The following is a 27,271-nucleotide window of genomic DNA, read 5'->3' as shown; positions in this document are numbered from 1 at the left end:
CCATTACTCGTTAATTCAGTTGTTGCATGTAGTTTAATGTCTTTATTTTGGGATTATCAACGCAAATTATAACTCAAATTTGAGATTTTACTGGGGCACGTGGGTCTAGCAACGCCGCTGACAAACCATACATCAATGAAAAGCTTATTTGTTTATTATTTAATCATTTATTTATCTTTTGATGTATGAATCTCAATTTGACTGGTTTTGTGGCCCAGAGACATATTACCTTATTAAAAAATTCTGGCTAACCATTTTATCCACGAGACTGATTTGTTTTTCTATTTTATTTTTCTATTTCTATTAAATTTTCCGTTTAATTTTCTAGATTATATATTTGTTGATATTATATCGTATTAGATGTAATGTTTTAATCAAACATTATCCAGATTTCACTATTGCCAATCGTTTCTCCAGGACTCTTATTCTATTATCCTCATTTGCGAGGACTTTTATTTTAAAATATTTTCTGAACGCGGAACTTCCGCTTGCGTCAATTGTCAGCGTGCGATCCAGAGATGGACACAAACAGAACAGCGAAGGTGTGAATATGACTTTATTAATTATTATATTGAAAATACTGAGCAACAATTGAATATATTCAATTTAATTTAATGACGTTTGTGAAATATGAGAGTGTTAAAATGATGTGTTTAATAAGGATTAGCAGCTCAACCGTAATAATGTCATTCATACAGGTCATATTTAAGTTTCTATTATTGATTATATTATAATTACAAGCATAATTTCTATAATGTGTTTTCCTTTGTGACTTGCACAGTTATTTATCTCTTCGTTCACGTGCTGTTTTATTCTTGCACTTTATATTTATTTCCACTCATGGAAACTGTCAAACAGATTGAGGAACTTTACTGGATATTATATTATTATAGCATTATAGTTTTTAATGTCTGCATTTAGGCAGCTGACATGACGTGATTATTATGTTTAGCATGCAGTTTGTTATGAAGTGATGTACAGGTGCTGGTCATATAATTAGAATATCTTCAAAGAGTTGATTTATTTCACTAATTCCATTCAAGAAGTAAAACTTGTAGAATGTATACATTCATTCCACACAGACTGATATATGCTATATATATACTATTTCTAGTTACAATATCCAAAGACTGTGGTAATACTGTGATAGAAGCATTAAATAATTTATTATATGTATTTTATTTATTTATTTATTCATGAATACATTTATTGTTCATCACATATTAATTAAATAATAAAATAATAATGAATTTGTCACTGAAAATTTAAGTGAAGTGCAAAAAGCATGATTAAAATGCTTTAAAAACATATCTAATAAATATACAGTCTATCTATCTTATACATTCAAATGCATTAAGCATTTCAAATGTCATTGACGTGTTTGCGCAGCTGGAGTTTGCGGTGCAGATGTCATGTGACAGCTGTGTTAATGCAATAAAGGGCGCCCTGGAGAAAGACCCAGGTGAGACAAACACAACACAGAATCATAACTCCTGTCTTCCTCCAGTCAGATTACAACTATTTGTTCAGTTCTTAGCCTTTTTTGACATATATGACATTATTTTCTGTTGAATCCTGATTTTAAAGTTACAGATTTTGTTTCAATAAAGTTCTTTGACATTAAATGTAGTATTTGAACATATTTCCCTGAGATTTGGCTTCTGTTATTTTGATAAGTACATGCAAAGGTAATTGCAATTCCAAATTTACATCTCACAATTTATTTTTATTGACTTTTTCTGGGAATTTCCGAGGTAATTTCACAATTCTTTCTTTTTTTCTCTGAATTCCGAGTTTATATCTTGCAATTCTTACTTTTTTCCTCAAAATTCTACATTTATGTTTGATAATTCTTACTTTTTTCAGAATTCTTAGTTTAATTCAGACATTTTATTCTTAGAATTCCAAGTTTACATCTCACAATTCTTTTTTCTCAGAATTCTGAATTTATATCTTGCAATTATTTCAATTTTTCGTAGAATTCCGAGTTTTCCTGCAGAGTTCTGAGTTTATATCTTGCAATTCTTACTTTATGTTTTACATTTCTTTTTTTTTTTAAAGAATTCTGAGTTTATATTTTGCAATTGAGACATTTTTTTTTTCTTGAAATTAAAAGGTTATATCTCACATTTTGTATTGGAATTCCAAGTTTAAATCTTGCAATATTTACTTCTTTCTCTAAATTCTACATTTATATATGCAATTCTTACTTTTGTATGAATTTTGAGTTTTTATTTCACAATTCTTACTTTTTATATTTTGTTTCTATTTTGCAATTCAGACATTTTTTATTGGAATTCCAAGTTTACATATCACAATTTTTTGAATTCTCATTCTACATTCTACATTTATATTCCACAATTCTTACTTTTTTCAGAATTCTATATTTATATTTTGGCAATTTAGACATTTTTTTTTCACATCTCTTTTTTTATCGGAATGCTGAGTTTGTATCTCGCAATTCAGATTTGTTTTCTACAGTTTAATTCTTGGAATTCAGATTTTTTTCTTAAAATTCTTTTCTTAAAAGTTTATGTTTCACAATGCTTACTTTTATCAGAATTTTATTAAAAAAAGTATATAAATATATAAAGTTTATATGTCTATATATATGTCTATATATGAATTCCAAGTTTACAGCTCACAATTCTTTTTTATTTCTCAGAATTTCTCTGAGTTTGTAACTTGCAATTGAGATTTCTGAGTTCTGAGTTTATATCTTACCTTATTTTCTCAAAATTCTACATTTATGTTTTATAATTCTTACTTTATTTCAGAATTCTAAGTGTAAATCAGACATTTTTGTCTTAGAATTCCAAGTTTACATCTCACAGTTCTTTTTTTCTTAGAATTCTGAATTTATATCTCGCAATTCAGATTTTTTTCCTGCAGAGTTCTGAGTTTATATCTTGCAATTCTTACTTCTTTCTCAAAATTTTGTTTATGTTTCACATTTCTTTTTTTTCTCTCAGAATTCTGAGTTTATATTTCGCAATTGAGACTTTTTTTTCCTTGAAATTGAAAGGTTACATCTATTACATTTATGTTACATTTATTTGTATTTTGAGTTTATATCTTGCCATTTTTACTTTTTTCTCTAAATTCTACATTTATATATGCAATTCTTACTTTTTTATGAATTTTGAGTTTTTATTTCACAATTTTTATATTTTGTTTCTATTTTGCAATTCAGACATGTTTTATTGTAATTCCAAATTTACATATCACAACTCTTTGAATTCTCATTCTACATTTATATTTCACAATTCTTACTTTTTTCAGAATTCTGTATTTATATTTGGCAATTTAGAATTTTTTTTGTCTTGGAATTCTAAATTCACATCTCACAATTCTTTCTTTTTTTATCGGAATTCTGAGTTTGTATCTCGCAATTCAGATTTTTTTCTGCAGTTTAATTTTTGCAATTCTGATTTTTTTTTCCCTTAAAATTCTACGTTTATGTTTCACAATTCTTACTTTTTTCAGAATTCTACATTTATATTTCGCAATTTAGACTTTTTTTTTCTTGGAATTCCAATATCTCACAATTCTTTTTTAAATATATATCTCTTGCAATTTTTACTTTTTTTCTCAGAATTCTATATTTACATTTCACAATTCATAAATCTTTGTCTTGGAATTCCAAGTTTACAGCTCGTAAATTTCTTTTTTATTTCTCTGAATTTTCTCAGAGTTTGTATCTCGAAATTCAGATTTTTTTATATCTTGCAATTCTTACCATTTTTTCCTATAAATTCTACATTTACGTTTCCCAATTCCTAAAAGTTTAATTCGGAAATAATTTTCTTAGAATTCCAGGTTTACATTTCACAATACTTTTTTCTCGGAATTCTAAGTTTATATCTCACAGTTCAGATTTTATTTAATTTATTTTTTTATGTGGAATTTTGAGTTTATATCTTGTGATTTTTACTTTGGTAAAAAAATTCTGTGTATTTTTAACAATTATTTTTTTCAAAATTCTGACTTTATATTTTGCAGTTTTTGGAATTTTCTTTTTATGTTTTCTTATTTCTCAGTATTCTGAATTTGTATCTCACAATTCAGATTTTTATCCCCGTAGAATTCTGAATTTATGTCTCACAATTACTTTTTCACTTTTTTAATTTTGAGTATATATTTCACAATTCTGAATTTTTCTGAGTTTGTTATGAGTAAGGTAATTAGGGCCTTTTTTCACAATTATGAATTTTCTGAAAAAAAGTTGGAATTGTGAGATTTAAAATTTGCAATTATTTTTTTATGTCGGCTACTTAATCAGTCAAATGTCAAACTCTTAGTTTTAATGACAAAAAGAAGTATTTAAAATTCATTTTGAATAAAATGTGAAAAATAATTTGTTCCTACGCATGCATGTGTGTGTTTAGGAGTTCAGTCAGTGCATGTAGACCTGGCTAAGGAGCAGGTTTTGGTGGAGACGGCGCTCACCTCTCTTCAGGTCCAGAGTCTGATTGAAAGCACAGGCAGACGGGCCGTCCTGAAGGGAATAGGCAGCTCAGAATCAGGTGAGACCCCAATCGCTGTGAGTGTGAACGCTGTGAACAGGCCTAGCGTTTCTCATTCGTGTGTGTTTGTGCACGTCAGACCTGGGCGCTGCCGTGGCGATGATCGGTGGGGCGGGGCTAGTGAAGGGCGTGGTCAGATTCCTGCAGCTGTCACAGGACCGCTGTTTGATTGACGGGACGATTGACGGACTGACGCCAGGAGCTCATGGCCTGCATGTGCATGAACTGGGCGATCTGACGCAGGACTGCATGAGGTATCACGACCCTTGACCTTTGACCTTTGACCTTTATATAATTCACAAGACAACCATTAGAGAGTGTGTCAACAGCATTCGTCACTTTGTGTTAGACATCATGGGTTTCAAAGCATGAAATCCAAGCTCTTCATGATGGTCTGGTGATCATGTCAAACCAAAGTCGTATTTCACTAAAAGTCTTTCTGTGAAACCAAATGCACTTTGCATTAGCTTATTTGTAGATGAAATCAGTGCAGTGAAATACTAGCGTTGTTGTTTGCAGATGTTTTGTTAAATAATCATCGTTATATTTGTCTTCTCTCTGTCTCTCAGCTGTGGAGATCATTTCAATCCATTCAAGAAACCGCATGGAGCTCCGCAGGACTCAGAGAGGGTACATTTATTTTTTACAGTTCACTAATATACACAAAACATTGGCTACAACAAAAATATATTATGTTGTTATTCAATATTATTTAACGTGTCAACGCATCGCACTTGATGGGGTAAGATGTCACAAGGAAACTTGTTTTTAACTACATGTTTGAAACCAACATATAAAAACCAGTGTATCGATATAATATAAAAAAAATATCAGGACTCTGAGATGTATATATATAATGACTCTGTACCACAAAACCAGTCTTAAGTAGCACGGTATATTTTTAGCAATAGTCAGCAACACATTGTATGGGTAAAAATTATTTATTTTTTATGCCAAATCATTAGGATATTAAGTAAAAGTCGTGTTCCATTAAGATATTTTGTAAATTTCCTACCATAAATACATCAAAACTTTTTTTTTTTTGCACCCTCAGATTTTCAGCTTGTTTTATTAAATAAATTAACTTTAACGTATGAAAAAAAGAACATTTCTATTTCATTAACAGATAATAAATTAATTATTGTATATATATATTTTTTTCAATTATTTTTTACAGAGATATTTATATAATGTATTTATTAATAATGAATGTATTTATTATTCATGTTTATATTAATACTTTATATTACATTTATTTATTATTTAACAGTATTTTTAATTGTTTATTCTTTTTTTTTTTTTTGCTTAATTTTATTTTAGTAAAGTTAAGGGTTCATTATTAATGTTTATAATAATATGTGACACTGGACCACAAAACCAGCCATAAGGTTAAATTTGACAAAACTGAGATGTATACATCATATGAAAGCTCAATAAATAAGCTTTCTATTGATGTATGGTTTGTTAGGATAGGACCGAGATACATCTATTTGATAATCTGAAATCAAAGGGTGCAAAAAATCTAAATACTGAGAAAATCACCTTTAAAGTTGTCCACATTAAGTTCTTAGCAATGCATATTACTAATCAAAAATTACATTTTGATAGGTTTACAGTAGGAATTTTACAAAAAATCTTCATGGAACATGATCTTTACTGAATTTCCTAATGATTTTTGGCATAAAAGAAAAATCAATAATTTTGACCCATACAATGTATTTTTGCCTATTGCTACACATATGTGACCCTGGACCACAAAACCAGTCATTATGTAATTTATTTTATCTGAAAGCTGAATAAACATGCTTTCCACTGATGTATGGTTTGTTAGGGTTAGGATAGGAAAGTATTTTACTCAGATACAACTTTTTGAAAATCTGGAATCTGAAAAATAAAAATATTAAGAAAATCACCTTTAAAGTTGTCAAAATGAAAATTAAGTTCTGTAGGAAGTTTCCAAGATATCTTCGTGGAACATGATCTTTACTTTATATCCTAATGATGATGACTAATACCGTGTATTTTTGGCTATTGCTACAAATGCCGTGCTACTTAAGACTGGTTTTGAGGTCCAGGGTCACATATTTACGTTACATTTATAGTACATTTATCTATTACTTAACAGAATTATGGAATTGTTTGATCTTTTTTTGCTTAAATATGTTTTCTCAAAGGTCAGAGTTTTATATATCAGTTTTGACTAACATTGACATTGACAACAAAGTGTTGTAGGTAAAGACGATTGGATGTCTAACGCTGTGTGTCTGTCTGGTCTCTAGCATGTAGGAGATCTAGGAAACATCACGGCTGGTTCTGATGGCAGAGCTTCATTCCGACTGGAAGACTCTCAGATCAAGGTAATGAAGCTGTGTTTGTCATTAGGACTTTAAATACAGCCTCATGTTGCAGGTATAAGCTGAAAGTTAGAGCAGAGCGGTCAGGTGTGTGTTTATAAACCCTACGGTGGAGTGTTTGGATGTACAGTAATTACATAAAGCCCTCTGTTATTACGTTAATAACACACTGACTAACCTCTCAGTCACTACACTCATGGTCACACCTCTCTCTTTAACTCTTCATTATTCTGTTATTAAAAATAATCAAACACAGATCTGAGCAGGATTATTATTATGCAAGCTTGTTTTTGCCACTGAATACAATTGCAATTTTTACCTCACAATTCTGACTTTGTGTGATATAGACTTGCAATTGTGAGTTATAAAGTCAGAATTGCATCAACTTGTCATTGTAAGAAAATTACAGAATTATGAGCTGACTTTTTTTCTTTAGAAATTTGCTTTATTACTGGACTTTACGAGTTTATATCTTACAACTGAAAGAAAACAAATGGTGGGATATGGACTCACAGTTGCAAGAAAAAAGTTGCAATAAAATAGATTTTTGTATTACTGTTAAATACAATTAAAACTAAACCGTACAAAAACATTAATTTTCATACGATAAAATCTAAAATAATTTAGATTTTATTTCAGGTAAACACAAAAGCAACATTTCTCATTTACACTTAGTTTAACTTGAAGTACAAAAATTAAAACTGAAAAAAAAAAGATACTTTAAAAAATAATAATAAAAAATAAAATGGTTACATTATTACTTAAAATAAAGTAAAAACACTAAAATATATATTAAAATTGAGCTGCAAGCAGCGATTACCGGGTTCAAGTGCTTTAAGCACATGAAAAAAGACATTATGTAGCAAGCCTGAAATGTTATGTTTTGTAATGTTTATGACTGTTATAGCGCCAGCTCTGTTCTGATCTGCTTAAAACTTTGCATGCTTGTTTCGAATCATCTGTCGCATGTGCTCAGCAGGTTTCGTAAAGTTTTAAGTTTTCCTTTAGGCTTTATAGGGTTATGGGTAAATTTGGACAGGCCCCTTTTCTAAACGGCCCCATTATAGCTTCCCAAAGTGTACATTTCAACTTTTTTTTTTTATATTTATGGGCCTAGAGAGTCCAGAGAACTGTACTGCAGTGTTTTTTCCCAGACAGAGTGAAAAACCTAGGACTAGTTCACAAAAGTAGGTTTTTAACATCTTCTCAATCATTTAACCTACTATTTGATTGACAGCAGTGGTTCTAAAGGAAAGGTTGTCCAGAATGAGGAGTTCTGTCATATGATGTGAATATCGCGTGTATGTGCGAAAAACTGCACAATGCACAATCATTTACACCCTTGAAAAAGGCGATATGTGACCCTGGACCACAAAACCAGTCTTAAGTCGCTGGGGTATATTTGTAGCAATAGCAAAAATACATTGTATGGGTCAAAATTATTGATTTTTCTTTTATGTCAAAAATCATTAGGAAATTAAGTAAAGATCATGTTCCATGAAGATTTTTTGTAAAATTCCTACTGTAAACCTATCAAAATGTAATTTTTGATTAGTAATATGCATTGCTAAGAACTTAATTTGGACAACTTTAAAGGTGATTTTCTCAGTATTTTGATTTTTTGCACCCTTAGATTTCAGATTTTCAAAGAGATGTATCTCGGCCAAATATATCCTAACAAACCATATATCAATAGAAAGCTTATTTATTGAGCTTTCATGTGATGTATACATCTCAGTTTTGTAAAATTTAACCTTATGACTGGTTTTGTGGTCCAGGGTCACATATTGGACCAAGACGTACACAGCGATTTTCATGTTGATCGGACAAATGGTTGCGTAGGTATAGCCATTTTTATGTTGTTTTTTTCCCCCCCTCTTATAGTGCCACCAACGGGCCAAGCTCTGCGATTTTTGTCCTATGATTTCAGTTTAAGCTCTTACATAATGCCTGTTTCCAAGGATTACAATGACACAAGACACTTGAGCCTGTGACTGATGTTTTAGGAGTTATGAGTGATTTCATACTTTTGATCGCTGTAGCGCCCCCGTCAGGCCGATTGGGGCGAGCATTGGTGACATTGTCGGCGGTGGGAGTACTACCATCCCTCCAAGTTTCAAATCTCTACTACTTACGGTTTCAGTTTTACGTGGAGATTGCTGATCCGCTACGCACTTGAACCCCTAAAAATAATTCTAAATATGAACTAAAACGATAATAGCACATCAGTAATAAATCAGTTATGTGCTGTATTTATTTACTCACCAATGGCAGTTTTTACTGCTTTGCACATGTTCGTTTAGTCTCTGGTGTTGATATGTAATGTTATGACATCACATGTTTCTCCTGGCAGGTGTGGGATGTGATTGGTCGATCTCTGGTGGTGGATTCTGCGGAGGATGATTTGGGCCGTGGGAATCACCCGCTGTCTAAACTAACAGGAAACTCTGGAGAGAGGTGAAGGACATCTTTATCAAGACAAAAACATTATCACAAAGATAAAAATCAGGCTGCTCCTTCTAAAGTGTTTGTGTGTATAATACAGACAGACTGAGGTATTTAAAGTCATTCAGCCTGCTTGGTATTTATTCTTACATCAGATCTCACTCACTGCTGTTTCATGTTCTGCAGTGGACCGTGTGTGTGTTTGCTTAACGTCCGCTTTCTCTCTCACACTCCTTTCTCAGGCTGGCCTGTGGAATCATCGCACGCTCGGCCGGCTTGTTTCAAAACCCCAAACAGATTTGTGCCTGTGATGGTGTGACGCTGTGGGAGGAGAGAGATCGACCCATCGCTGGGAAAGGACGCAAAGTCACTGACGCGCCGACTGCTAATCTGTAACGGGGTGAGGATGAGATCTTCCCACACATCAAGGACCGCAGATGGACATGAATGAATCATAAAAGACCAAAAACGTGCCTGAAGCTGTTGTGAATTGCGGTTCAGGTTGTAGCGTATGAGATTCTGAGCGAGGTTATGATGTATCCACAGAAATCAAACCATGTGTAAATATGTAAACCAATGGTGTGGATATACAGTGAAATTTAACTTGAATTATCAGAGTGATTCTGCTTTACTTCAGTGTTTGATTTGAGTTTCTGAACAGATTTTTACTGTTTCTTTAAAGAAGTCTTTTATGCTCACCAAGCCTGCATTTATTTGATCCAAAGCACAGCCAAAACGGAACAATTTTGAAATATTTGTACTATTTAAAATATCTGTTTTATATTTGAATATATCTTAAAATATAATTTATTCCTCTGATTTCAAAGCTGAAAGTTCAGCATCATTACTCCAGTCTTCAGTGTCAAATGATCAGTATTTTTTGTTGAATAATAGTTTTATTTAACAAAGATGCTTTAAAATGATCAAAAGTGATGATAAAGACATGCATCATGTTACAAAAGATTCATATTTCAGATAAATGCTGTTCTTCTGAAACCTAAAGAAAATTCTACTCAGCTGTTTTTAACATAATAAGAAATGTTTTTCAACAGCAAATCAGAATATTAGAATGATTTCTGAAGGATCATGTGACACTGAAGACTGGAGTAATGATGCTAATAATTCAGCTTTGAAATATATTCAAATAGAAAACATTTATTTTAAATGGTAAAAATATTTCAAAATTTTACTATTTTTGCTGAGCTTTGGATCAAATAAATGCAGGCTTGGTGAGCAGAAGAGACTTCTTACTTTCCAAAACTTTTTGACTGGTAGGGTATACTGCTGTTTTAAGTTAAAAATCCCTAAAAAAGATTAATAAATTATTACATGCTGACTGATAGTGCCATTTGTAAACATTTTCAATTGATATATTATCAATTATTATTAACTAATACATATAATAAATATGATAAATTATTCTAAAAGCTGTCACTTCTGTAACTAAACTTTAACCTGCCATTGATCTGAATTGCATTCTTATATACACAAGCTCTTTAGCACTTAACCTAAAGTGTCTTAATTTTATAACATGTCATTTTTGTATAATTTGTAATATTTGTTATACAAATATGTGAAAAAATAAAAAACAAAATCAACTCAAGCTGTTTGTTCATATTCCCAATAATAAATAACTAATAACTAGAAAAAAAGCATCTGTTTTAACCAAAGTAAGCAAAAATTAATAATATATATGTGACCCTGGGCTACAAAACCAGTCATGACGGTCAATTTTTGAACTTTTTCATCATTCTGTGTCATTAAAACTAATCATACATCATCTGAGCCGGATTATTATTATGCAAGCTTGTTTCCCCCACTGAATAAAATTTTTAAAGTAGGTAATTATGTCTTTTTCCTTACAATTCTGACTTTTTTCTGTGAATTGTTTGATATAAATTCGCAATTGTGAGTTATAAAGTCAGAATTGCTAAATGTAAACTTGCAGTTGTAAGAAAATATCAGAATTGTAAGTCAATTCTTAAAACATTAAGTTGTATAAACATTTTTACAATGTATAGCTGAATAAATAAGTTTTCCATCGATGTGTGGTTTGTTAGGATAGGACAATATTTGGCCAAGATGCAACTATTTAAAAATCTTGAATCTGAGGAGGCAAAAAATTTAAATATTGAGAAAATTGCCTTTAAAGTTGTTCTCGGCAATGCATATTACTAATCAAAAATTACGTTTTGATATATTTACGGTAGGAAACTTACAAAATATCATTATGAAACATGATCTTTACTTAATATCCTAAAGATTTTTGGCATAAAAGAAAAATTGATCATATATTTTGGCTATACACCCTGGTTTTGTAGCCCAGGGTCACATATAATACAAAAACCTTTGTGTATTCACTAAAAAAAAAAGCCAAAATAAACATGTGCAACTGGTTATATTTATATAAACAAGATGCTTACAATGCATGCATATCAAATTAAGAGAATTGAACAAAAACAAATAACCTAAAAATATGTGGGGGGGATAAGTGCATTGGCGCATTTCAAGTACTTTCGCAAGATCTCTTTTTCCTTTTCAGTTAAATTATTGTTTAACTTAAGAAAAACAGAACAAAATGGTGTAGAAGCAATGCAGATGCACGCACAGTGGCCGGTCTCCATGTGCATGAGCGTTTGTGAATGCATCAGCATGCGTTCAGTCCCCACTGCTGAAGAATGAGAGCGATTCTAAAGAACGGAAGTGGACCGACCATTTTGAAACCCCGCACCGCTGAGGTAAGATGGAAGATTCTTTTCCTCTCTCTATATGTTTATGTTTTAAGTAATTCCTGAGTTTATCATATAGGATCAATAGCTAACGATTGCCGATGAAACGCGTGATGATATTGGGGAGCCCGCGGTGTGATTTATACAAAAACGCAACGCGTTTGGGGGCGCGGGGACACCCAAAAAAAAAATCCCTACAAAATGAGTCATCTAGAGATTTCTCCTGGAAAGGATGAATAGAAAACACATATACCTATGTACGTAAAACTACACCGTGGCATCGCGAACATTCGTGCTATTGATGACGGAAGCGATCGGGATTGTTTTGTAAACATCTGGTGTCAGAAAATGTCACATTCAGTAAATCAGTCGACACGCGTTACTCCTATTATTGAAGCACAGCGCTATAAAGGGAACAGCGAGTCAGCGTTTCTAGCACGTTTATGCGTCCAAGCGGTCTTTTAAATGGGGTTTATACGGTTTTCAGGGTTTTAATTAGACAGTTATCATCTAAAGTGGCGCTTGTGTGTTAGTTGCGTGAGCTGCTACATTGAGGAAGTGAACGTGTTTACTCTGCGTGCACTGCGTCACCAGATTGCTACGGCTTTGTGACTGCAGCTAATTCATATTATCCGTGCTGAATAAATGTTTACTTGATTTTTTTTGTGTGTGCCGATGAGGTGTGATTGTGTAGTTCACATTAAAGATGTTTACATATAGTCCACAAGAGAATATAATAGCTGAATTTTTAAAAAAATAACCCGGTTCAAAAGTTTACACCCCCTTGATTTTTACTACTGTGTTGTTTCCTGAATGATCCACAGCTGTGGTGTTTTGTTTAGTGAAAGTTGTTCATGAGTCCCTTGTTTGTTCTGAACAGTTAAACTGCCGGATGTTCTTCTGAAAAAGCAATCAGGTCCCACAAATTCTTGGGGTTTTCAGCATTTTTGTTTATTTGAACCCTTTCCAACAATGACTGGCTGATTTTGAGATCTATCTTTTCACATCGAGGGACTCATATGTGACCCTGGACCACAAAGCCAGTCATAAGGTTAAATTTTACAAAACTGAGATATATACATCATATGAAAGCTCAATGAATAAGACTTCTATTGATGTTTGGTTTGTTAGGATAGGACAATATTTGGCCGAGATACATCTATTTGAAAATCTAAAATCTAAGGGTGCAAAAAATCAAAATACTGAGAAAATTACCTTTAAAGTTGTCAAAATTAAGTTCTTAGCAATGCATATTACTAATGAAAAATTACATTTTGTTAGGTTTACAGTAGGAATTTTACAAAATATCTTCATGGAACATTATCTTAATTTCCTAATGATTTTTGACATAAAAGAAAAATCTAGAATTTTGACCCATGCAATGTATTTTTGGCTATTGCTACAAATATACCTCAGCGACTTAAGACTGGTTTTGTGCTCCAGGGTCACATATGCAACTATTACAGATTGATGAAACGCGATGCTATAGAAGGAAAAAAAAAAACAACAACATGCATTAATAGCTGGGGGGTGAAAACTTTTGGAATTTGATGATCAGGGCAAATTGAACTTATTTTTTCATCGGTGAAACATGCAGGTATCTTCCGTTGCCTCTAAAGGGCAGTACAAAATGAAAAAAATATTATATTTATGTGAAATAAGAAAAATGTAGGCCTACACATCGCCATTCTGTTCAAAAGTTTTCACCCCCTTGATTTGAACTACTGTGTTGTTTAATGATCCACAGCTGTTTTTTTTGTTTAGTGATAGTTGTTTGAGTCCCTTGTTTGTTCTGAACAGTTAAACTGCCTGATGTTCTTCTGAAAAAGCAATCAGGTCCCACAAATTCTTGGGTTTTTCAGCATTTTTGTGCATTTAAACCCTTTCCAACAATGACTGGCTGATTTTGAGATCCATCTTTTCACACTGAGGGACTCATATGCAACTATTACAGAATGATCAAACGCTCGATGTTTCAGAAGGAAAAAAAACAACATGCATTAATAGCTGGGGGTGAAAACTTTTGGAATTTGATGATCAGGGCAAATTGAACTTATTTTTTCATCGGTGAAACATGCAGGTATCTTCCGTTGCCTCTAAAGGCCAGTACAAAATGAAAAAAATATTATATTTATGTGAAATAAGAAAAATGCTGTTCAAAAGTTTTCACCCCCGATTTTTAATGCATGATTCGTCCTTCTGGAGCTTCAGTGAGTGTTTGAACCTTCTGTAATAGTTGCATGTGTGTCCCTCAGTTGTCCTCAGTGTGTAAAGATGGATCTCAAAATCATACAATCATTGTTGGAAAGGGTTAAAATGCACAATAATGCTGGAAAACCAGTTTGTGGGACCTGAAGTATTTTTCTGAAGAACAGCGAGCAGTTTAATTGTGTAGGACAAACAAGGGACTCATTAAGAACTATCACTTAAAAAAGAAAAAAAAAAAACACTCAGCTGTGGATCATTAAGGTATCAACACTGTAGTAAGAATTTTTGAACCAGGCTATTTTTATAAATTCAACTATTATTTTCTCTTGTGGACTATATGTAAACATCTTTTAATGTGAAATATCTTATTAAGGCCAGTACTAAATAAACAATAACATGCATTTTGTATGATCCCTCATATTTTGATCAAATAATTAACATTTTGCAGATTCTGAAAGGGGGATGTAAACTTTTGACATCAACTGTAAAACTACAATCCTGTGCATTCATAATCAAGTTAAGACATTAAAACAACATGTTTAGTCACACCAATTTGCAATATCAAGCAGCAAAACAAGCTATTTTGTACATGTAAAAATACCTGGACGTGGATAGCCACACCCATAAAATTTACAAATGGCTTGTGCCCGCTCTTACGGGAGAAAAATGTGGATATGTCCTTGTCTGAAATGTCGGTTATTAATAGGGGTGCACCGAATATTCGGCCACCGAAAATATTCGGCCAAAAATGGCCCAAAAGCGCATTTTCGGTATTCGGCCGAAAGACTTTTATCACCGAAACAACACGGCCGAAACAATACGTTGACGCAAACAAAAACCGCAGCCTGCACGTGCTTGTCTGAAGCAACACTTCAGCGGTGTGGACGTATTTCAGTATATCTGAGAAAGACCCACGGATAGCGATTTGCAAAACATGTAATGCCGAAGTTTCAAGAGGGGGTGTGTCTGCAGTCGTGCGTGCAGCCAGTGATGAGAGCAGAGACAGACACAGATGTAGCTTTCAGTGAGTGAAAAACAATGGCTTTACGTTGGTGTTACGTCACAATATTTTAAAGATATGTCCTTTCTATATACTGTATTTTTATAAATATTTATGTTTTAAACCATGGAGGTGAGCCAATGGATATCACACAAGCAACGTAAAAATTGCGCAATAAAGTGAAAGTGAAAACTGACAGTGTTTTCAGCATCTGACGTGCATTCTCTCAGAGACAATAATAGGCGATTATACTTTATATTAGGGCTGGGCAATTTGGCTTAGAATCAAAATCTCGATTAATTGAACATTTTAACCCGATTACGATTAATGAACGATTATTTTATTTATTAATAAAATTATATTTAATTATATTTATATAATAATTATTTTTTGCCCTCATAGTTCACTGACAAGTTTTGTACAGTAAATATGTTCACATATTACAAGCGAGAGATTTTTGGATGAAGGGTGCATTACTTGATTTTAAAATAATTGAAGGAAACACACTATCTACGATCTATGATTATTAATTGAACATCAGTGTTGAACAACTGAAATTAAAGCAAGCATTGCTTAAAACGAAAAGTCACATTTTTCTTAAATTAGTGAAAATAAATAACTTGCTCTATTGGAATCAAAATAAATAATTTTCAATGTTTTTCATATTAAAAGTAGAAAATAAGCAGTATCTCCTCTAAATAAAATTACCCTTGTATATCCTGTAAAAATACTTTTTACTGTATAAATACTGTTTAAGCTCTTCATCGACATGTCGGCGGAATAACGGAACGGAGCGCTTGTGTTTTTTAAAGGGAAAGTAATTGAAATAATCTTCCTGGAAAAATTTTAACGATTATAGGTTCTGAATGTCGATTTCGATTATTTTTCGATTAATCGCCCAGCCCTACTTTATATGCTGATATTAATTTAGTCGCCTAATATTTTTCTTTTGCCCTGAACATGGTGGAAAAAAAATAAAAGAAACGTATTTTGTGTAAGGTTTTTTTTTTTTTTTTTTGAAAGACTTAAATAAAGCTCTTAATTTTCATTGATGACTGCAGTGTTATTAGGGGTTAAGAAAGTCTTAATTATGATTTCCGGTGGTCTTAAATGTGGGGACTGAAAGACAAGAATTGCGATGAAACTTCAAAAGGCTATCCATTGAATAAATATGAGCGCTGCACGTTTCAAAGTCATTTGCTGCGCTGCTTTGTGTAATATTATTCTGACAGCGCCTCCTGCTGGAAGAGAAACACATAGAGTTGTAAATGTGAACTGATGGATATACAAGATAATGTGTTATAAAAATGTAAACAATTTAAACAAAGGCAGTAAAATATATGTATATGTTATTTAAGTAATATAATATTTGATTTATAACAATTTCTTAAATTAATATAATTGATTTATTCTTTGAAACTTTTAATATTAATTTATGCAATTGCAATGCTTTGATTTTAGTAAGATTAGTACACAGTCATAGCCATAAATGCCATGGTACTAATAATTGGCGTAATTCTTTCGGTGTTTCGGCCAAGAATTTTCATTTCGGTGCAACCCTAGTTCAGTGTTAAATAAATATTTTGAAATTGTATTTTTGTTATTTGATTTATTTCTCTGAAAAGCAACACAAAATTGTAAAAAGAAAAAAAAAAAAATGCAAAACACCGCGTTCGGTATTCGGCCTTCGGCCAAGCATTTCATTATTATTCGGCTTCGGCCAAGAATTTCATTTCGGTGCATCCCTAGTTATTAATATAACGTCTTTCACTCGTTTCAGCACGATGGATAAGGGCCACACGGTGAAGCTCTTCGTAGGCAATCTGGCCCTAGACACCACGCAAGAAGAACTGTCAGCCATCTTTGAGTCGTACGGCCAGGTGGTTAGCTGCAGCGTCTTGAGACAGTTTGCTTTCGTACACCTGCAAGGCGAGGGCGCCGCTGAACGTGCCATCCGGGAGCTCAATGGCAGAGAGTTCAAAGGACGCAACCTTGTGGTCGAGGAGTCCCGAGGACGCCCGCTCCACTCGACCAAGGTGTTTGTGGGTAATCTGAGTAGTATGTGCACCACAGAAGATCTTCGAGAGCTGTTTCAGACCTTTGGGAAAGTTTTGGAGTGCGATAAGGTGAAAGGTAAGAGAGTATTAAGTCGCTGACAAAACTTATGATATTTATGTCCACTATGTGATATTTATTGGGATATTTAAAAAAAAAAAAGACAAATGAAGAATTGGGGGGGGGGGGGGGTGTACATATTAAATAAATCTAATGCACTTTCAAAATTAAAGAACTCCAACCTATATTCTTAACTAAGAAAACTTAAGTCAGAAAAAAGTCTGTGAATTGATTACAGTTACACAGTTTTACCTCAACTTTAAAAACTCTTTTTATTTGTGATATTCCGTCTCAGTCTAAATTACATTCACACTGGTGTTTTAAGAAGTTAAACAAATTAGAATATAATAATAATAACAACAACAATGACAGTAACAGGCATATATTATAAAACAATTGCACTGTAAAATAAATTAAAGTGAATATTTCATTGGTGTGTTATTATTGCTTTACACCCCAGTAGGGAAATTGCAGTACTTCTTTCCTAACTTCTACAGAAAGAGATATTTTGAATTTGGACTGCATTTAAACTGCTAATTGTCAGCAATTCATACTGCACTTAAGCTTTTATTTTGATGGAAACGAGAGTAGAGCTTTTGTTTTGAAGGTAAACTCCAGCTTAAGTGAAAACAGGCTTACAAAAATAAGTCTCACTACAAATCTAGTGAAATGCTGTAATCATCAGCCCTGTATATAAAGCATAAATTTGAGGTCGACCGATATTGGTTTTTACCGATACCGATAGCTAGGTTAGACCACATTGGCTGATACCGATTAATAACCGATTAATCAACCGATAGTTTTTGAAAATGGATACTGAACAGCAACTAAAATAGTGCTCTACTATTTTTTTAAAAGTACTACTTTGTAAATTAATAATAATATTAATTATATATCGATCATTAAAGTTATTTCATAATTCATTACTGTTAACACAATAAACTTCTAAATTTAACAATATATTAGTAAATGCTGAAATTAACACACTTTAACAAGGAACAACACTTCTGTTCTACAGCTTTCATCAATCTTAGTTGATATTACAAATAGGCTCATTGAAAAGGGGTGGGAATCTTTACGTTTTAACTATGTAAAACAGTTTCTATGCTTTTTGTTTATATTTTGAAGCTCTGTATGCCAGTCCTGTCATCTTAAAATGAAGGTTCAATTTAATTACGATTTTCAATATCAACCAAATATAACCATGTCACATTCTCAGTTTTTTCTTTTTAGGACGAACAAACACAAAGCGCAAGTGAAAGTCTGTCAGTGCGCGAGTTTAGTGCATCTAATAGTACTGCAATACAAATGAAAGGCATATCTAAAGTAAAATACTGCGGGTGGAAGCACACACTGTCAAGCAATACGCACATGTCTCAATGCATTGCAATTGCATCGGAGAATCCATTTCACCCACCCTTAATGAAACCGGCAAAAAGTGCGCGTCGCGTATAGTTCAAGCAGAAGTCTAAAACAGTTTATTTAATCACCAAACGGACAAATGTTTACTTCAAGAATGATCAAAAAAGCGGCAAAGATTAAACAACACATCAAATGGAAAGAGAAAGTGCGAACTATATTGTTGTAGCCATTTAAGAAAATTTCTTTTTTGTTTTACATTTATATTTAAATATTTAAATAATAAGTGTTTAGCTTAAATCCACAATTAACAACGATTTGGGACAGATTTGATGTAATGTAAAACTATGAATGGCACGCTGTGGCGCGGCAGGATTTCTGACGGCTAAATGAACACAGTTTGCTTTCTCATGTCATGTCTTTAAATCTGCAACTTTGCTGGCTAACAATATGTCCAGCTGGATAAAAACTAATCCAAATATATAGTAACAATCCTGACATTAAACATTGGTGTCAGATTTAACCTCTCATACTCTATGACAGCGGAGCGGAGCATGAGCTGTTTCAGCAAAGAACACAACCCGGAAAAACTTGTCGGCAAGGATTTTGCCGATAACCGATAGTTCCGCCAATCAACTATCGGTAACGATTAATCGGCAAAACCGATACATCGGTCGACCTCTAGCATAAATACGCTAAACTCACAGCCCATGCTGTTCTGTCAGAAAACATCACGACCTGAACGAAGTGCGACTTGATGGGATTAAGCCATTTTGTGCTTTCGGTTTTAGTTTGGTTGACAGATACTGTGCCAAAGCATAATGGCCCAAAACACAAATTTAAAGACCTTTTATGTTAGAATAAGACGTTGAAATGTATTTTGAAAATTACACTTTTTGCTAGGGTTGTTCCGATTCCGATACTAGTATCGGAAATGCCGCCGATACCACAAAAAAAATCTAGCATCGTAATCGGCGAGTACTTGAACCCACATACCGATCCGATACCATTTTCTTAAGATATAAGTTATTCCCGCTAGCAAATCAGAAGCAAGTTCTTCTTCGCGGCTCAGAATGCAAACAGTGTTGCCACAAGCAACCACTGTTTAGAGCAGCGAAGAAGAAATACAAATGTGCTAGCAGTTTGTCCGCTAAAACGGCGGCATGTCTCATATGTAGGGCTTTATGATTTCTGCGATGCCGAAAACACGGACGGAATCGTGGAATCCAGTCAAAATGGAATTTACAGTTTAACGCGGAACGTCACGGAATTTGTCAAAGTTTGATGCATTAATCAAAGGTAGTTCATTACACTTAAATCAAATCGTGATATGGACTAATATTAAGCCAAAAACCAACTGTTTAAATATGAATTAATGCGTGGTTCTGTGTTAATGAATTGTACAGGCGCGTGGTTTGTTTACTCCTTGTACTGAAGCACGCGGGACACTTGCGGTAATATTAAAGGGCTCCAGACTGTGACCAATTTTTCTGCCAGTGTTACTAATATTCGTGAGCGGTCACACTGGCGCGACCACCGCGTTGTTCAACTCATAAGCTCTGCCATTTCTGTCTCAGATGAGAAACATAAAATGGCACGCGAAACGAAAGTGAAACTAACACGACACGTTTGAGCTGCTCAGCGCTGACCGTTTATCAGCTTGGACTGCAATGCAAACAAACTTGCACAAACCCCGAACAGCTTTATTCGGGAGCCAACGTTGATTTTGCAACACTGTTACTGCTGCCAGATGCAGTGAGGAGCATTTGAAAATGCCGCACAATGAATAAGGTTGCTGCGAGATCTAGTGAGAATCTTTCAAATTCTGGCCAAAATTCTCTGTTATAAACAGGGCTGATGTACGTCAGAAAACCAGATTAGTAATACTAACTATATGAAAAAATATTACTGTCAAATGTATGTCATATAATAAAAATACTCTAGTTCACTGTATATATCACTGTATATTTGTTTTATTAAGGAATAAGTCTGAAGCACACAATAAAATAATTTATTAGTATTATCTACAGCTGTATATACAATTACACACCCAGGTATCGGATTAGTACTCGGTATCGGCCGATACCCCGAGCCCAGGTATCGGAATCGGTATCGGGAAGGAAAAAAGGGTATCGGAACATCTCTACTTTTTGCCTAGTAGGCCTACAGTCTCATATCGTCATGTGACCACAATAATATCGCGATATCACAATATTAAAAATATCGTTACATCCCTAATAGCCAACCCTGCTCCTAGAGGGCTACTATCCTGCAGAGTTTAGCTAAAACTCTAACCAAACCTACCTAACACAGCTATTTAAAGGGTTCAGGATAACTAAAAAAAATAGGGTCTTTCGCACCAGAGGAACCTTTACATAGGTCCTAGAACTATTGATGGAAGTTCACGCTTTTTGACATGTTCGGACTGCAGGGACAAGGAATGTATTTAGTTATAGGAACTCCGTTTGGGGGAACTAAATTAGCTCTTACTTCAGAGTAGGGTCTAAAACTGTTTTATAGGAACTACTAGTGATAAAGGTGCACACTGATTGGCCAAACGCATACAAAACAATGGCAACCCGGCATTATCACAAACCCAAGACATACAAAAAAAAAAACTGTTGCAGTCGGCTGCTTCAGAGTTCCTGCTGCCAGTGCAAATGCAACCAGGAAAATGGCCTGAGAGAGAAATTGTTTCTCTTGGAACCACCTTGCTGTGCAAAAGTGTTGGAGGCAGATGTGTTGGAGCTAAGTAGCCTTCCAGGGACAAAGTTGGCTACTGCTAATTTAAAATGTGTTAGAGCTCATGTAGGATACCACATGCTTCTGCATTGTTCTGACATTTACTAGCGGGACCCGAAAATAATGAAGTTGTTTTCTTCTGCAGGTTATGCCTTTGTACACATGGAGAACAAGGAGGATGCACTGCAGGCTATTGAGGCTTTGCACGGGACCTCTTTCAAAGGGCGACCGCTCTCCGTGGAGCTGTCCAAAGTTCAGCCAAGTAAGCAGGCTCCAACTGGAAAAATCCCATGTGTCAGCTGCGGAAAACAGGGCCATTATGCCGGTGAATGCCCAGCTGGTAAGCCCACCCTGGAGCAGTATCAGAGCCAAGCGGCCGTTTTGGCCGCCGCCGCTGCTGCAGCTGCTGGCCTTCCGCTACAGGTTCAACAGAGTGTCCACAATTCCGTATACAACACCTCAACATTTGACCCCACGTATGCTGCTTTGACGGGACTCACAGCTGCTGGTGCAAGGGCGGAAGGAGGAACCACGGTGGCTCCAGCTGTATACGGAGCACTGGCTAGTCAAGTGTATGGAACAGTTTCCAATCAGCTCTACGGTGGGACTGTTGCAAATCAGGCACTCAACAGTGGTGCTGCTGCCGCTGCCGCACAAGTATATGGCTCTGTTAACCCAGCTCTCTATGGGCAGGTGACAAGTAATGCGGTCGCAGCTGCCGCAGCGGCCGCTGCCGCGTACGGTCCACAAGTTTACGCGTCTGCCGTAGCAAATCCGGTGTTCCTAACTGCGGGGCCCAGCGTGGAGGTACCGGCAGCTGCCGCAGCTGCTGTTAACCCAGCTTATACGGTAGCACCAGCTCTCTACAGCCATTCCCCAGCTTACGGGGCTCTTGGGGCAGCTGACCCAGCAGCTATCTTTGAGGCGGCAAGGGCGCACTACTTTGCACAAGGACAGCAAGTTCTAGCCGAACAGCAACAGGCTAGCTCAAAGTCTGGAGAGAGGGACAGGAGTCCGCTAAGAAGATCTGCCCCACTGCTGCCAGACCCGGTTATGAAACCATTTATGTACCAGAGGGCCAAGCGCAGAGCCTTGTTGCCTACGCCCGCGGGTCGAGAGGAAGCCGCTGCGCAGGAGGATGACCCTGTAGCCAGGTGAGTTAACGATTATGCGAAAGTTTGATAATTTCCAAATGTTGCCTGTTTAGTTCCGATTGACAGTGGTGGTGTGTGTGTGTGTGTGTGTGTGTGTGTGTGTGTGTGTGTTTGTGTGTAAATGTGTTTCTGTGTACGTGTTTCTCTCCCTGTCTAATGGTGTGTACATATACGTCTGTATATGCATGTCTATGTGATTTCTGTCTCCCTTTCCCTGTCTGCGTGGATGTGCATGTGTGTTTCCTCTCCTCCCTTTTTCCCAGATACTACGCGGAATACTACCAACAGTACCAGCAGCTGCAGCAGTACCCACAGTACCAGTATGCGTATCCGTCTCCAAATCACCTCGCGGCAGTGTCTCTGCAAGGTGTGCCTACCCAGCAGGTGGCGACTCTCGACTCCCTCAGGCCAGTGCTGCCCGCCGCCCCCGTGCCTGCCGCTGCCGCCATCGCCATGGCAACACCTCGCGTGTATGAGCCACCGCCGATTCCGCCGTCGCACAAGGAGCCCCTCCTCCGCCGCCCCGAACTCGCCCTACACACCCCTGAAACACCCTTCCGATAGTGTGCTCCACGTCCTCTCTGCCTCTCCTTTCCTTGTGCTGCGTGTGTGTGTGTGTCAGAAAGAAGCCACAGGTGTATGTTCATGACGTGTGTGCGCGCGCGCTTGGGTTTAAGACGGTGGCCGTGTCGGTTTTAACTACAGACTGGAGTCTCTAACCTTGGTTCTGATCTCACACACACCCAGCATAGTCAGGGCTGAAAAGGGAAACTGCATGCTCTCATTCCTGCACACGTAACCAATGTAACACGTCATCAGTTTAAAGAAACCTTCAATCTATTGCCATTTAGTTTTGAAGGGTAGATTAGGCACTAGCCATAATGCTTTTTAACTTTTATATTCCTAAGTGTTTGTAGTCTCTGAATGAATACTGGACTTGATATTTTGAAATATTGCTCGATTATAGCTGTACGAACTTTTACCAGTTTACACATTCACATAGTTATTAAGAAATCAGATTTTGACGCATTTCAATAAGTTGAATGTACGTTTACTCCAAAGGTGTGTGAAGTGTAGGACCAGGGTTGGACAGTATTTTACATGTCTTTGTTTGTGTTTCTTGTTTTTCTCTGGGACTGTGGTGTAGCGTGTACGCTTTCCATTGGTTGTCACGGCAGGAATGCACACATGCAGAGGGAAGCGACCTCGATCCACAAGCACATACTTACATCCCTTACACCTCAGATGGGAGAAACTTTAGTGACGACCTTTAACCCCCACCCTTCCATCCCTGTCCACCCATCCTGAAAGCTGAAAGACACTGTGACTTCTCTCCCCTCCAACTTTAATGTAGCTACTTCCGTAGATATGGTGACGTATGGGAAGCAACCAATCAGAGGAAGGTGTAGCTAGTCAGCTTTGTCTTACGGGAGCGTTCTTAAGCTCACCAACTTAACTGCCATGACGCATTGTAGAATCTGTTTTTGTAAAGTGTCTTTTATTAATGCTATCATGCTTTTATAAACAGTGATAAGGGACTCAAGAAGTATCCATTTAAAGAGACTTACTCCTTTTAATTTTTGACTTTTGTTTACAGCTGCAAGAGAGATGTCCTTTCTTGTGGCTTTTTCACAGTGATTGTTTATAGCCAAAATTCTCTTTTTTTAGAAAAACAGCCAAACTCATGAGTGGCCTATGATTCTTATGCCTTAGTAGTGAAATGTATTAAAGTTTTGCTATTTTTTAAAATATCTGTAGTCTTATAAAGTGAAACTGGATTAAGGCTACACGAAAGTGCTGTATATTCTGTGGTGCTGTGATTTGGGATTAAACGAATTGGGAGATTCTTATCAGTTTCTTTCAGTCTTCCTGCTCATTTTCGCTGCTGCAACTCCATAGATGACCCTCACTGCATCTCTCTCCATCTCTCTTTGCATCTGCCTCTCATTTAGTGACAGTATTTCATTCGTTTACCACGCCCCTGTTCGCAAATTCGTGCTGACGATGCCAGTGTGTGAATGTGAATGTGATCTTAGAAAACGTTTTGCATCGACAATTATGTTTGTAGTTTTTTTTAACGTTAACTGTTCTTGCCGCAAGTGTTCTCAGAGGAGAAGACTTAAAGATCTGTACACGATCTTTAACAAGCCTTCAAATAAAGAGCCTGCCTGATCATTTAAAGAGGGAACTCTGCTTGGAGCTTTAGCTGTTCTTGCCTTTTGATGTTTCATGATTGTTTTTCCTTTGTGAAACGACCAGACTCGTATGAATGGGAGCCCTGAAAAGAAGCTAAAGGACTAGAGACTGATCCCAATCTCAACCCTGTCTCTATGGATGGGGTAAGTCCAGGGGCAACCCGGCTCTATACACCCCCCTCCCCCAGCTGCACACACCATACCAAACCCCCCCTTTCCCCAGGAGCAGCAACCCAATCTTCAACCCAGCTTTTGGTCTTTCTTAACCACCTGTAGTCCCCATGCAGCTTCTTTAACTGGAGTGTGGTACAGTGATGACTATGCTTTTATGACGCACGCATATTGTAAAACATGCTTATGTGTGAGTGTCAGGAGGCACCCACACTGTAAAAACATTGTTCATAATTCAAGATAGCTCCCACAAGGCTTCGCTGACCTCTGCTTCCATTGTGCATGTTTTTTGTTTATTGTTTCACCCCCAAAAACAAACGCTTTCTGATGTGACTGTTCCAACTGAACTAGGTCCCTATGGAACTGTGGACACCAAATGCAGCCCTGGTTTGGGGGGAAGAAAGTTAGCGTCGCGCAATGCACAGGAAACTCTCTCTCACTCCATACAGGTAAACGCACTGTGCCTCGCCCCCTTTCTACCTGTCGTCCTCCCCGATAGCGTTTGCGCCTGACCGTGTATCCGCTCTATTTCTCCTCACCACCACCTCACCCCTCTTGTAGATTCCTCACTTCTCGTCACCACTGCCATAGCCAATTGGTTCTCTAAACACTAGTGTTACGCTACTCTGTCACTGCCAAAAAGGGGGGTGGCGGGGGTGACCGTTTACTGCTTCTGTGGTTAGTGTGTCCTGGTAATGGGTGCTTGGTGCTCTAATAACTGATGTCTTGGTTAGGCTTTGGAGATACTGGAATTGAATGAGTGGGATTGCTGGTCAATGATTGAGAGGCTGTGTAAAAAAATGAGTGTTGAAACAAGATAGCAAGGGTGGCTGATAAAGGTGTGTGACAAAGGTGAGTGATTGTGAGTCAGTATCGTCGAAGTCACCTGGCCCCCCCTTTCATGTGCCTTTTTTTGTTTGTTTATTTGAGTTAACCCTTGCCCTAAGGCTTCTTCGAGTCTACTCGCCGTTAACGCCCAGCTCACCGCCGCCCTCGTCGCATCCCCAGTGCTAGTTGTTACGTTTGTTCAGTGTTAACCACTGCTTGAACGCATCCCCAAAAGCTCTGTGTCTGGATCCGAGACACTAGCCAAAATATTATTCGCATTTGGACTCTCATTTGGACTCAGTGACACTTGCAATTCTTATCAAGAGTGCTTGACCTAGCAAAGCATTCCTGCTCATGTTTTTTTCAAATTGTGAGCAATTCTTGATCTGAAGCTTAGGCATAGTTACCCCAAATGTGTTTGCTTTTTGTTTGTCAGATTTAAAGACATTCTATTCAAGAGTTGATGTAAAAGCTGCCTTGTGTTACCTGTTCAAATGAGAGTCTGTTATGATGTTTGTGTTTGAAATAGCTGAATGTACGATAAGTAGGTGGCACAGATTTAGATCGCCTACCTGGTTAAATTACATACCCGTTAGAGCAGTGTTTCTCAACTCCAGTCCTCGGGACCCACTGCTCTGCACATTTTGTATGTCTTCCTCATTTAAGGCACCTGATTTTGATCATCAGCTCATTAGTAGAAAGATTCATGAACTGAACTGAGTGTGTCAGACTCAGAAACATACAAAATGTGCAGAGCAGTGGGTCCCGAGGACTGGAGTTGAGAAACACTGCGTTAGAGCAATGTCCTGAACCTGAGCTGCCTGAGGGATACTTACAGGACCTTTCCTCCAGAGGGAGCATGGTAGTGAAGTGTGGTTTAGTTCACTAGACGGTGCTGTTGTTCTTGATTTTGCAGCCACATGGGGATTTCTGATGATGTAGCATCTTCACTTACATTGTCACACATCTGCTTTGCTTCTTGTCCATAGTGTCTGTAACTTTGCCTGTAGAAAGGAAAAAGGGCAAATGACCTAGATCTTATTCTAGAGCAGGGATTCTCAAATCTGGCTCATGAGATCCACTTTCCCTCAGAGTTTAGCTTCAACCCTGATCAAACTCACCTACCTGTGATCTTCTAATGATTCTGAAGACATTGATCAGCATGTTCAGATGTTGGATCAGGGTTAGAGCTAAACCCTGCAGGAAAGTGGATCTCGCGAGCCAGATTTGAGGATCCCTGTACTAGAGGAAGGAGGAACTGCCCATTACCTGAAAGCAGAGGTACTTCCAATGTCAGTGGTATGAAGATTAATTGGGGTTGACCGATTTCTGTGATGTCCGTAGCATCCGTTAATGATGACAGATATCTGTGCCAGATAGGTATCACAGGATCTTGGTTCTGTAAACAAATCACTTACCTCCTCCTCCAACATACTCTTCCAGCT

At 36.4% G+C, this 27,271-nt stretch overlaps 2 protein-coding genes across 3 annotated transcripts; both read left to right on the top strand.

Moving 5' to 3' along the window:
* The first annotated feature begins 458 nt into the window (after nt 1-458).
* Nucleotides 459-10,928, top strand: ccs (copper chaperone for superoxide dismutase). The gene is made up of 8 exons (XM_073837422.1): nt 459-542; nt 1,390-1,462; nt 4,389-4,526; nt 4,606-4,780; nt 5,096-5,156; nt 6,806-6,883; nt 9,234-9,337; nt 9,568-10,928. The coding sequence occupies exons 1-8, from the start codon at nt 519-521 to the stop codon at nt 9,719-9,721; spliced, it is 807 nt and encodes a 268-aa protein (XP_073693523.1). The 5' UTR covers nt 459-518; the 3' UTR covers nt 9,722-10,928.
* A 1,013-nt stretch (nt 10,929-11,941) lies between these two features.
* On the top strand, nt 11,942-26,424 carry rbm14b (RNA binding motif protein 14b). Of its 2 annotated transcripts, XR_012355258.1 has the most exons (5): nt 11,942-12,063; nt 17,043-17,395; nt 21,624-22,632; nt 22,896-24,971; nt 25,350-26,424. XR_012355258.1 is itself a non-coding variant. In XM_073836471.1 (4 exons), exons 2-4 carry the CDS (start codon nt 17,047-17,049, stop codon nt 23,194-23,196), a joined length of 1,659 nt encoding a protein of 552 aa, XP_073692572.1. In that variant the 5' UTR covers nt 11,942-12,063; nt 17,043-17,046; the 3' UTR covers nt 23,197-26,424. The 2 variants fall into 2 exon arrangements, 1 of the variants encoding a protein (XP_073692572.1); XM_073836471.1 differs by having other exon boundaries at nt 22,896-26,424.
* Nucleotides 26,425-27,271: the final 847 nt, after the last annotated feature.

Source organism: Garra rufa, chromosome 3 (genome assembly GCF_049309525.1).
Source record: "Garra rufa chromosome 3, GarRuf1.0, whole genome shotgun sequence".
NCBI classification, from domain to species: Eukaryota; Metazoa; Chordata; class Actinopteri; order Cypriniformes; family Cyprinidae; genus Garra; species Garra rufa.
Note: the sequence above shows the minus strand (reverse complement) of the source record. Positions and strands in the feature narration are given on the sequence as shown.

Excerpts from the sequence above, each read along its gene's own strand:
- rbm14b (XM_073836471.1), top strand. The coding sequence starts at position 17,047 with ATGGATAAGGGCCACACGGTGAAGCTCTTCGTAGGCAATCTGGCCCTA. Across the intron at positions 17,396-21,623 it reads GGAGTGCGATAAGGTGAAAG|GTTATGCCTTTGTACACATG; the intron begins GTAAGAGAGTAT and ends TTTCTTCTGCAG. Across the intron at positions 22,633-22,895 it reads GAGGATGACCCTGTAGCCAG|ATACTACGCGGAATACTACC; the intron begins GTGAGTTAACGA and ends CCTTTTTCCCAG.
- ccs (XM_073837422.1), top strand. The coding sequence starts at position 519 with ATGGACACAAACAGAACAGCGAAG. Across the intron at positions 4,527-4,605 it reads AATAGGCAGCTCAGAATCAG|ACCTGGGCGCTGCCGTGGCG; the intron begins GTGAGACCCCAA and ends TGTGCACGTCAG. Across the intron at positions 4,781-5,095 it reads CTGACGCAGGACTGCATGAG|CTGTGGAGATCATTTCAATC; the intron begins GTATCACGACCC and ends TCTGTCTCTCAG.